This window comes from Dipodomys spectabilis, unplaced genomic scaffold (genome assembly GCF_019054845.1).
Source record: "Dipodomys spectabilis isolate Male_0828 unplaced genomic scaffold, ASM1905484v1 ptg000187l, whole genome shotgun sequence".
Taxonomy (NCBI): domain Eukaryota; kingdom Metazoa; phylum Chordata; class Mammalia; order Rodentia; family Heteromyidae; genus Dipodomys; species Dipodomys spectabilis.
Window position 1 is genome coordinate 10,034,738 of NW_024870864.1, and position 12,467 is coordinate 10,047,204.

A 12,467-nucleotide genomic window follows, 5' to 3' on the forward strand; every position below is an offset into this window, starting at 1 on the left:
CAAGTGTGCTATGCTACTTACTGGTATCATAGCTGACATAAGTACTCCGGGACTACCCAACACTTATACAGCCTCACAATGGGTTTCTTAGAACTTGTCGCTAGGCAACACACACAACTAGTAACTTTTCACAGTTGACTGCTTGCTTCCACTGCAGAATGCAGTTGGAGATATTCTGCACCCCCCAACCCCAGGGCAGCAGGCAGAGCTCCCATCCCTCCTCACCCAGGCCTCCGGGGCCAGCCAGCAGGAACTCCTGTCTGCCTATCCTCTTGACAATAGGTGGCTTCTCCTCACTGCAGTAGGGAAACAGGTCCTGGGAGAGGCCCGTGCTATAGTTCAGGATGATGTACTGTGTGGTCAGGGCCAGGCACAGAAAGTAGCCATCTACAGCCACAGCCAGGGGCTGCTCTGGGGTGGACACTTCCTTGACGATCTGAACGCGGTCCTCGTACACCAGAAACATCTGGATGGTCCTACGTTTCACTGAGATGATGCACACTTCCACACAGAATGGGTCCCCACTCACAGGGTTCTCATTCAGAGCAAATGTCACCGCTCCTTTGATGCGAGCCCCGGAGGGGACAGGCTCCAGGTTCAGCATATTGACCAGGGTTATGGAGTTGTCGCACAGCACCAGCAGCCTGTTAAGGGCTGAGGCTGCTCGCAGCTCATTCACGGGCTTCTTGAAGCCCAGGTGCCTGTGCAACTGTTTGGTGGCAGTGAATGAGGATGTGCCGGTGGGCAGTGTCTTCTCCTCCAGCAGGAAGTGGTAAATGAAGCAGTCAGCGGTGCCGATGTAGAGGTTCCTGCCGCAGCATTCCACGCACTCGATGTGGATGCGTTCCTTGTCGCCTGCCAGCAGCTCCTGCTCCACAGCAGAGACCAAAGTGAAGGCCTTGATGCTCATCATGCCGACAGGGTGGTCTGTGGAAGAGGGAGAAACTGAATCCCGGAGGAATGAGGAATGCACAGAAACATCAGGTCTCAGTCCCTGTTTAGCATTTCAGCTACAAAAAGAAATCTGAATGAGATCTTCCTATGATCTGCACTACTAGCTAACGGGGGACTCTGGGTAGCACACAGGATATGCACACACAGCCTAGTGGTATATCCCACTAACTCCCGACAAAGCTGAACACTAGAGGAAACTTCCTCCATTGCTCCTGGGAGAAATGTCTACAGGCAGGAGACCTGTGTTCATCCACAGACAACAAGACAGAAAGAGTAGAAATAGTGCCCATCTTTCCCTCTTACTTTCTATGATTGACAGAATGGCATGACACAACTGCCAGAAACACGGAGGCAGAAAGCACATGCAGGATTCCCATGTTCCTCCCAGTAAGTCCGGGAAGGCACCTTGGGGGCACATCTGCCTCCCACAGCAATGTGCTGTAAAACAGCAAAGCCGTTCTTCCAAACATCTTCCAAGTGGCACAGTGAGCTGCTCCAAGATTTGTAAGCACATCCCTGGCATTTCACCACTGATGACCCACGGGTCATCACTACTCTCTCCTATCACATCTCACAAAGTCAGAGACAGAAGAATCCCAAGACAGCTTGTCTTGGCCTCTCTAAGCAGGAAAGGACCTTCCCAAAGCAAATCCCACACCTGTGAGGGCAGGAATCACAGAGAACACAATCATGTCTATTTCACAGAGAGGACCATGAATTACAAGGATGTTTGCCTCTCTTCCATTGCTCAAGCAGTCCAGAGATGGAACAAGATTGTCTCCTGACAGATTAAATTCCTTAATCCTTTGAATCATTCCTGTGAAGGCTAGAACAACTCATCAATTTTCAAGAAAGGTTCAGACATAGGGAAAGAAAGGAATCACACTGGTGTGTATCACCTCAAACATTTTAGAACCCCAAACATTTTAAAACCCCATTTTCCATCCATACGAGTAACAGAAGCTACACATAAGTGAGAATCCAGATCCCTTCCCTGAAACAACAAATCCTCAGACAGAGGGCATCCCAGGCCTGAGGTCCTGTGGTCTGAATGTTTGGGTCATTGTCATCTCCCTTCCACGGCTCCCCAACTTTCCATGAGTTTTACTCACTGCTCCCCTTTCATGTGTTCAGTGGGGCAGGTCCTGATGGTGAAGCCCTCAAGAAAGGGATTAGTGACCCTTATCAACGAGGACAAAGTGAGGAGAGGCCAATGCTGCTTACAGCTTGTTCATGGGCATCTTGAAGCCCTGGTGTCTATTATCCTGAATCAACCAGTATATACTAAAAGTATATAATACGGTACACTGGGATGCAATACTCCTATAAGGTAAGGAAATCTGTTGGTTTAATTTGCCACATTTACAAATTAAAAAAGAAAATCATATTTCAATAGATGTGGAAAAGTATTAAATCGAATTCAACAATCATTCACAACAAATACAGGTATCATGTTATCCTTCTAAAGCAAACAGATAAAACCTGTAAGAGCAAAATTTCAAACTTATTTCCTTTAAAATAAGACAAAAATGTCTATTATTGTCTATTGTTACAGGAGCTGGGTATAGTGGTATATGCCTGTAATCTCAGCTATTCAGAAGATAGAAGCAGGAAGATCAAAGTCTAAGGTCAGTTCAAACAGGGAGATTCAATCTCAACAAAGTACAAACCAAAAAGGGCTAGAGGATGTTTGGCTCAAATTGAAGAACAATTTTTGAGGCCCTGGGTTCAATCTCCAGTACTGCAAAAAAAAGTATAAATAAATAAATATTTACAGTTACCAGGTATAACTGGCTAAATTAAGTTCCAACCAAAATATGCTGAAGCCCCCAGAATCTGTGACTGTGACCTTGGGTGTAATCAGGATCTTGATAGAAGATCAAGTTCAGATGAGGTCAGGCTGGTGAGTGTCAGTACAACTGCTGTGCTCACAATAGGGGAAGTGAGATGCAGACATACACAAAGAAGAAACAGACAAAGATATGGGAGAAGACCAGGATTTACAAGCCATAATCTATGGATACTTCCAGAAGTTCTGTGAGAGAAAACAGACTCTCCCTCACAACCCTGCCTGCCATATCCAGATGTCTATACTCTGAAACTGTAAGAGGATGGTTCTGTTTAAGGCAGCCAGACTGTGGTATTTTGTTATGGTAGCTCTAGCAAAATATCTGTACTCAACACAGTGAAAGTCTGTCAACACATACACACGTGTGCACACACATGCATACTCACACACAAGCGCCCCCCGCCCCCAGAATAGTTTTTAAAAACTGAAAACAGGCAGTGGTGGCTTATGCTTGTAATCCCAGCTACTCAAAAGGCTAAGATCCGAGGATCACATTTTAGTTTTTTTGTTTTTGTTTTTTTGCAGTTGTAGGGCCTGAACTCTAGGCCTGGGTGCTGTCTCTCAGCTCTTCAGCTCAAGGCTAGTGCTCTACCACTTGAGCCATAGCGCCACTTCCAGTTTTCTGGTGGTTAATTGGAGATGAGTCTCATAGACTTTCCTGCCTCGGCTGGCTTTGAACCCTGGTCCTCAGATCTCAGTCTCCTGAGTAGCTAGGATTACAGGCATGAGCCACCAGCGCCTGGCTTGAGGATCACATTTTGAAGCAAGCCAGACCAGTTAAAACCATAAGATTCTTATTTATAATAACCAGCAAAAATCTGGAAGTGGAGGTTATGACTCAAGTGGTAGAGTGCCAGCCTTGAGACAAAATCCAAGTCAGAGTGTTGAAGTCCTGAATTCAAGCACAAGGAAAAAAAAACCCTGAAAACAGAGTCAAAATTATAACTACTCACAGATGATAGTTTATAAGAAGGACCATGAATCAGCTATTAGAATAAGAGCCTAAAAGTATTAAAAATACAAATATATCAAAGCAATCTGCACTTGTATATATAAAAATAATTAGAATTTTTAATCTTAAAAAGTACTAAAACCATAAGATAAACATAAGATATAAAAAGAAGCTGGGTGCTGGTAGCTCATGTTTACAAACCTAGCTATGAGGAGGCTGAAATGTGAAGATTACAGATCAAAGCCAGCCCAAGCAGGAAAGTCTATGAGACTCTTTTTTTTTTTTTTTTTTTTGTCGGTTGTGGGGTCTGAACTCTGGGTCTGGGCACTGTCCCTCAGTTCTTCAGCTCAAGGCTAGCACTCTACCACTTGAGCCACAGCACCACTTCCACCTTTTTCTGCTTATGTGATGCTGAGGAATCGAACCCATGGCCTCATACATGCAAGGCAAGCACTCTACCACTGAGCTACCTTCCCAGCCCTATGAGACTCTTAACAAACCAAAAAAAGCCAAAAGTGGAGCTGTGGCTCAATTGGTAGAGCACTAGCCTTGAGCAAAAAAGATCAGACAGCGCCCAGGCCTGGAGTTTCAAGCTCCAAGACCAGTACACACACAAAAATAGTTATCAATGATGTACAATATCCATATGGATAAAACAATATTTCATTGTTGGACATCAAGGAAGACCTAAAAACACTCTCCACAGGCTTTTCTGCAGAAATCAACAAACCGGTCTTAAATTGTCAAAGGACATCAAAGGAATTCCTAAAACAATCTTGAAAATGAAGAAAACTATAGATCTACACTCATAGATTTCAGGAATCACTATAAACTAGAGAGTAGATAATTACAATTTGGGTTTATACATCTGTAGTCTTAGCTACTTGTGAGTCTGAGACAAGAGGATTGCTTGATTTCAGGAGTTCAAGGCTATCTTGTCTCAAAAACAAACAATGGCAGGCATTAGTGGCTCACACCTGTAATCCTTATTACTCAAGAGACTGGAATCTGAGGATCACAGTTCAAAGCCAACCTGGGCAGGAAAGTCCACAGGACTCTTAATCTCCAATTAGCCAGCAAAAAGCTGGAAGTGAAGCTGTTCCTCAAGTGGTAGAGTGCCAGCCTTGAGCTAATTTTAGCTAAGGGACAGCACCCAGGCCCTGAGTTCAGGCCTCAGAATCAGCACAAAAACAAAGACATAGTAACAGTTAGGTCAAGCCCCAGATTGGGAGAAAAATTTGCAATGCATACATCTGACAATTGACTCATATGCAGAATATTTACAGACTATAAGCCAATAATAAGACAAATTTATGTTTTATAAGAGCAAAAGACTCCAAGAAGCACTTCACAGACAATGACAATGAATGACCAAAAAGAGTAACAAGATGTTCATTAGTCACCAGAAACATTTATTTTAAGGCATAATAAGATAAGACTTCACATTTACTAAGACCAAATGTCAAGGAAGCAATCTCTGATTTTGATGAATGGTACTGCTGCTTTGGAGATTTGTTTGGCAGGTTTTTACAAAGTTAAACATGCATCGATCTGTTAACTTCTTCCTCTGATACTACATCTCTTGGATGTGCTTCTATAGCCCAAAAAAGGTTCATACAACATATACTCAGCAAGCTTCTTCATAATTGCCTAAAAAACACAAAGCAGTCAAGTTGTATCTATTTTTATGCATTTAGTTGTGACATGCAAAGGAATAAACTAATGGATAAAGACAAAAAGATAGGACTACTGGGAGAATACTAGGGGTGCCTGGAAAAGCCCGTGGTTCTTGGAAGAAGGAAAACGAAAGAAAAAAAAAAAGGGATAACTCAAAAATCACTGAATGAAAGAAACCATATTTACACTGTGTGCTGCCAAGCACAAGGTTCAAAGATAGGCAACACTAAGCTATGTCGCTAGAAATCAGAAGCACTTACTTTGAAAAGAATGGGGTGACTAAGAATAGGGTGGAAAGGGACAAAGGAAACTTCCACTTTCTGAATGACAGAAATAGTCTATAGCTTGTTTGAGTTACTGGTTAGACAAGTGTATAATCTGTCAAAATTCATTCACTTATAGACTTAAGTTGTATGCATTTCATTGTAGGCAAACTTGCTTTACAATGAAAAATTTGTCTTGAGAGACCCAGAGAAAAATGCCATTCCAGTACAAATTCTAACCAGTATGGATCTTTGTGCTTAGAACTCAAAAACACAGATTCTAAAATTTGTATGACAGGAGCTGAGATTTAGTTCAGTAGAACTTGATTAGTACAAGCAAGATCCTGGATTCCATTCCCAGTACAAGATAATGGTGGGCTAGAATAAGGCTCCTGGAAGATGACACAGCTGGAAATCAAGATGAAACCTGTACATAAACAAAACTTAAAACACAACAATGGTGACTGTGCATCATAGGCTGACACCATGCACATACATATCCAAAAAGCAGTATGCAGAACACCTACCCCTAGCTATGGAGAAGAGAAAATGGATTCCTGTGATTGAGCACATGTGAAAATGATTTCAGATCCTTAACATTCTCAAATATAGAATGCATAACTTTAAAATGTTTACAAGAGAACAATGGAACAATAAGCCCATGATCTTAGAGTAGGGGAAATTTTCTAAAATAAGATTTTAAAGTAGCAAACCCTAAGAAATAAACTGATCCATAGTGAAATGAAACACTTTTATTCTTCAAAAGACATGGGGTGAGGAGAGGGTTGGGGTGTGGCTCAGTGGTAGAGCACTGACTTGCCTAGCATGTAGGAAGCCCTAGGTCCCATCCATGGTAGAGGGGGGAAAAAAAACACCATAAAGAGGAAGAGATGAAGATAAAAGGGGGAAGGGAGCTGGGGGAGAAGACACTGACCTGACTAAAGATCTGACATCTGGACTACATGGAGATTCCCTTGGTAAAGAAACTTAATAGCCTAGGCAAACTACAAGACCAGGGTTTTCCATGAAAAAGAAAGGTAATTATCCAGCAAATACAAGACATTTATCCAGATGAATCACCTGGAGTATAAATTATAACCAGAAGAGATTTCATGTTATACTCACGGAGCTAAGAACATATTTGAGGCCTGATAACTTCCAGCAATCACAGAGAACAGGTGCAATGAAAACTACACTAGTAGGGTTAGCTTCCATCTGGGTAAGACCTTGTAGGAACTGTGATGACCCAGGCTTCCTCACCAGAGAGTTAACAACAGCTCCTTTGGGGATGAATCTTACAGAAGCCTCCTAGGTACAACCAAGACAAATCCAGGGGGCACAGGCCTGTGACATACCCAACACTAGCCTTCTCAGGCAGCAATAATGCTAGGTTTCTTAAGCTGAGCATGGCTTTTATTATTGTTTGCTCTATCTTACATGGGTTACATGTGTCCTTTCATAGATATTAAGCAATTTTTAACTTTATCTTTCAGGTAGACAGACTTAACTGTTAAGTTTTAGCTGAAGTATGGTCATGTTTCTCCAGTATTACCTCAAATGAGGAGAGAGATCAGGTCTATACACTGAACAAGTATGACCCCAAGGGACCACAGACCTGCTCAGATTGTCCTGCTCCTGGACCAGAATACTCCACTGAATCATCATCAGAAAAGCTCAAGGTGCTCATAACTCAGCAGACCTGTCTGGCCTTCCTCCTTCATCTGAGCCCTCTGAGCATCGACTGTGAGCCTGAAGGCAGACTCCCACCTTTGAGATAATTTCATCATGATCTTTGATGCTGGTATTTGAGGCAATCATGGTTCACTCACCATAAATAGAACAAGTTTAATTTTTGTGTATGTGTTTTGAATTATTGCTGGGTTATTAAACAGAATGATTTGGGGCTGGGAAGGTGGCTCAGCGGCAGAGCGCTTGCCTTGCAATGCATGAGGCCCTGGGTTCGATTCCTCAGCACCACATAAGCAAAAAGAAAAAAGCTGGAAGTGGTGCTGTGGCTCAAGTGGTAGAGTGCTAGCCTTGAGCTGAAGAGCTGAGGGACAGCGCCCAGGCTCAGAGTTCAGGCCCCACAATTGGACCAAAAAAAATAAATAAATAAACAGAATGATTTGGAAATATATATATATATATATATATATATATATATTCCATGCATTCATATGTGTATATATGTGCATATAGAGAGAGATAGAGAGCATTTATTTTCCCAAACTTGGCGCTGGAAATGCTCTTAGCTTAATAAGCTTGATAGAATGCACAAAGTGCAGGTCCTTGTTTAAAATTTCATTTCATGGAACATATTTATCATATGTATATATATATATATATATATATATATATATATATATATATATGTGAATTTCTTGTAATGTCTTAATTCATGTAAATTCAGTATTCAGTTTACATTACATCTACATTTAGTGGCCACTTTTCAGAATATAAAAGCCCAGTTTGTGGTATCACATCAATTACTTCCCATAGAAATATCCCTTAGAAGCTGGGCGCTAGTGGCTCATGCCTGTAATCCTACTTAGGAAGCTTAGGTCTGAGGATTGTGGTTCAAAGCCAGCCTGAGAAGGAAAGTCTGTGAGCCTCTTACCTCCAATTAACCACCAGAAAAACAAAAGTAGAGCTGTGGCGCTTTGAGCAAAAGAGCTAAGGGACAGTGCTCAGAGCACAAGCTTTAAGTTGCAAGACTGACCAAAATTTTTTTTTTTTTAAATCCCTTAGGATATTTGAAGACAAAGGACAGAATACCTGACCTGAGGTGAGCTATCCCCCAGTGTAATTGCAGGAGAACAGCTTCTGTGAGGCAGTTTCTGAGGAGAAGGCTTCCAAGGGACACAGATTGCGGTGGGCAGCTTCCAGAAGGCATGCATCTTACCTCCTGGGCCTTTTTCCACCTCTATGCAACCCTCAGGAACATATAAGTACCTGCACACTCTCTTTTCAGCCACTGGGGATGGTTTAACCAGCAGCCTGCTTTTTTTTTTTTAAAGTACTTTTTTTTATTGCAAAGATACTGTACAGAGGAGTTACAGTCATGAGTAAATATATTTCCTTTTATAGTGACTCTGTATACAACTTACCCAGGCCAGCCTTCATGAAACAAGTCACAGCACAAAGAACAGACTTAAGGATATTTCTAATGCAGATAGATTATCTAGATGCAGAAAGAGGTTTCTAGATACATACTTAAATATTTTAACTTATATATATACAAAATTACATGAATATATTTTACTAAAATGAATACATTTTACTAAATACTATAACAAATCAGGTACTGACATAGGTAGCCTGTAATCCTTGCTGCTCAGGAGGCTGAGTTCAGAGGACCACAATTCAAAGCCAGTCCAGGTAGAAAAGTCCATGAGACTCCAATTAACTAACAAAAAGCTAGGCTGAAGGTATGGCTCAAGGGGTTAAATGTCAGCTGAGCCAGCATAAAGCCTTGAGTTCATGTCCTGATACTGAAAAGAAAAAGAAACATTGTAAGCCCAGCACCAGTGTCTCATATTTGTAATCCTAGCAACTCAGGAATCTGAAATCTGAGGATAAAGGTTCAAAGCCACCCCCAATAGACTCATCTTCAACTAATTACCAAAATGCTGGAAGTAGAGCTGTGACTCAAATGATAGAATGCTAGGTTTGAGCCAAAATAAGTAAATAAATACACACACCAAAAGACCCAAAAAACTCAGAGACAGTGCCTAGGCCTCAAGTTCAAGCCCTAGGACCAGTACTCAAAAAAACTAATCTAAAATAAAAAGGCATGTCTAAACTGATATGCTGAATTGAAACCCCTTTGCACAACTACTTAAAGATAATTTAAAAAAAATACTCTCTCCCAAAGAATGTGATGGCAAAGTGGCATCTATTAAGATGGGATTTCTAGCAGTAATATTTCTCTGCTGCAATGTCACCTGTTATACCACAGAATATATACTTGAAATGAGGGTTGTCTTTAACATGGACCTACATCTGAAAAATACATCCTATGCATCTGAAACAAACAAAATAACTCACAAACTTATATTCTATAACTACCTCATGACTTTCAAATGAGTCTTCAGAGCCCTAGGCAGCAGAATGTGCTTCAAAGGAGAAAAACTAAAATAGGCAAAACTGAATAGGCATCATCACAGCCCTCTAACTGGAGTGTTTTCCTTCAATAAGCCATACTCGTCATGTATATTTTGAAAAGATGCTATCTCAGCTGGGCACTGATGACTAATGCTCATAATCCTAGCTACTCAGGAAGCTGAGATCTGAGGATCTTGATTCAAAACCAACCTGGGCATAGAAGTCTGTGAGACTTTTTTCTCCAATGAACCAGCAAAAAGAAGAAGAGGCATGGTTCAAATGGTAGAGTGCTAGCTTTGAGAAAGAAAAAAAAGGCAAGTGAGAGCACAGGTTCAAGTCCTCCAGTAACATCTCTCTCATACACACACACACACACACACACACACACACACACACACACACTATCTAAAGTTACATTGGCTATTTCTTCATCTTACAGGAAGGTGTTTGTTTTGCTATTAGTTTATGATAGTTCATCATAAGCCAATAAAGTAAGTGGTCATTTAAACATAGACGAAGAGACAGGGCAGATGTGAAGCCAATAGGGGAAGATCAGCAGCATTACCTCCTTCTTCCATGTCATTGCCCTTTAAGTGTTTGGGAAAAAGACAAAAACAACTCTGCTTTGGAAGGGAAGTCACCATGTGAAAGATGGACTCAGACTTGGCACACAGGCAAATCTCAAACACTCCACCCCTACCAGCCAGTCCTTTACTGAGGAAGAAGTGTTACATACAGCTATCAACCTCTTCCTATTACTCCATAGCAACAATCATGTGTTTGATAAGCTTTCCGAATTCTAGAATGCTGAATTGGCTAGTGTCTTGTGCTATAAAGAGCCTAAAAATGAGCCAGGCACCAGGGGCTCTTACCTGTAGATCCTAACTACTTAGGGAGGCTGGGATCTGAGGATCTCAGAAGTCAGCTCAAGCAGAAAGTTCTATGAGACTCCAATTAACCGGCAAAGAGATGTTGTTCAAATGTCAACCTTAGCAAAAAAGCTAAGGGACAGAATCCAGGCCCTGAGTGGTACTCCACAAACCAACCAGGTTTCAAGACTGATCTTGTCCCAAACTACCCTCTGCATGCCTTCTTGAGGGATTAAAATTATCAGTCCACAAGGAGTCACCATAAACTACCAGGGTAGAATTTAACAATATAACCTCAAAGGACAAACTACCACCTTGTTCAGTACAGATTCCCACAGGGTCCCCTGAGTAAATGGACGTGGTTTGTGAGAAAGAGGTGTAGAGGATTGGCAATGTCCCCACAGGCCAGCTACTGGGGCCTGGTCCTAGCAACTCAGGCATTAGGAATATTCTTTCTTTGATCTCTCAGCAATGTGCAGTGACTTTAAAAAGCACAATGTACAAGTTGTAATGTTGAAAAACTAACTTTCCCCTCTGTATGGTATTTTCACAATAAATTTTTTTTAAAAAAGCACAATGACTTTTTTTTAAAGCTTCTATTCTGTATTATTATTATATTTTTGGTCGGTCGTGGGGCCTGAACTCTGGACCTGGGTGCTGTCCCTCAGCTCTTCAGCTCAAGGCTAGCACTCTACCACTTGAGCCACAGTGCCACTTCCTGCTTTTTCTGTTTATGTGGTGCTGAGGAATCGAACCCAGGACTTCATGCATGCGAGGCAAGCACTCTACCACTGAGCCACCTTCCCAGCCCCTCTATTCTGTATTTTAATAAAGGAATTTCCTTTTATAGAAAAAAAGCCTGTTTAAGAAGGCTCACTTAGTAAACATATTTACTAAGACCATAGACAACAATTTCCATTCAAAAGGAGAATCTTTGAGAAAAAAGACTGTGTAGTGTGTTTCTAAAACTGAGTCTAGCAAGGAACCAATCCAAATTGTGGTGGTTCTCCCCACCTTAAAAAGATCTGGGGGAGTAGGCCGAGCCTGGAGGGCTTCATTGGTGGTTCACAGCTCTGGAACAAACAGTTACATTGGTGCTACAGCATCAGGAGAGAAAAGGAAAAGCCCAGGGGACAAAGTGAAAGCAAACCAGCCAGGGGAGGAGGCAAAACAATCTGCAAGACCTTTGCCGTGATGACCAGAATGTCTTAGGCAGTCCAGAGATGACCAAGGAAACCAGTACATGCAGGAGCCAAGTGTCTCCTGATCTCAGCATGATGCCTGGATGGGAGGGTCCAAGCAAGTCAGGGGATGGCCCTAGTCAGGTGGAAGCAAGTACCAAAGCAGAAACAGCACCCAGTCTTCACATTTGTTGACCCTTTATCCTCCTTCAGACAAGTACCAGCCCCAAGCTTGTGATGCTTCTCTTGGTGTGCTGAGGTTCAAAGAGGTCAAGTGGATATAGCTGTGTACACTTTTCTTTTGGCCTGCAGAGGGTGTGTGTGTGTGTGTGTGTGTGTGTGTGTGTGTGTGTGTGTGTGTGTGTGTGTGTGTGTGTGTGTGTGTGTGTGTGTGTGTGTGTGTGTGTGTGTGTGTCCTGGCCTGCATGGTGTGTGTATGTGTGTGTGTGAATGAGTGTGTGTGTGTGTGTGTGTGTGTGTGTGTGTGTGTATGAGTCCTGGCCTGCATGGTGTGTGTATGTGTGTGTGTGAATGAGTCCTGGCCTGCATGGTGTGTGTGTGTGTGTGTGTGTGTGTGTGTGTGTGTGTGTGTGTGTGTATGAGTCCTGGCCTGCATGG

The 12,467-nt window shown here is 42.1% G+C and overlaps 1 protein-coding gene across 2 annotated transcripts in view; it reads right to left on the reverse strand.

Annotated features, from left to right (window-relative positions):
* Window positions 1-12,467, reverse strand: part of Tgfbrap1 (transforming growth factor beta receptor associated protein 1) — a 64,354-nt gene that overhangs the window by 36,325 nt on the left and 15,562 nt on the right. For both annotated transcript variants that reach the window (XM_042695518.1, XM_042695517.1), the window contains exon 2: window positions 226-927. In XM_042695518.1, the coding sequence (XP_042551452.1) occupies window positions 226-913 (688 nt within the window). In that variant the 5' untranslated portion in view covers window positions 914-927. The remainder of the gene's footprint in view (window positions 1-225; window positions 928-12,467) is intronic.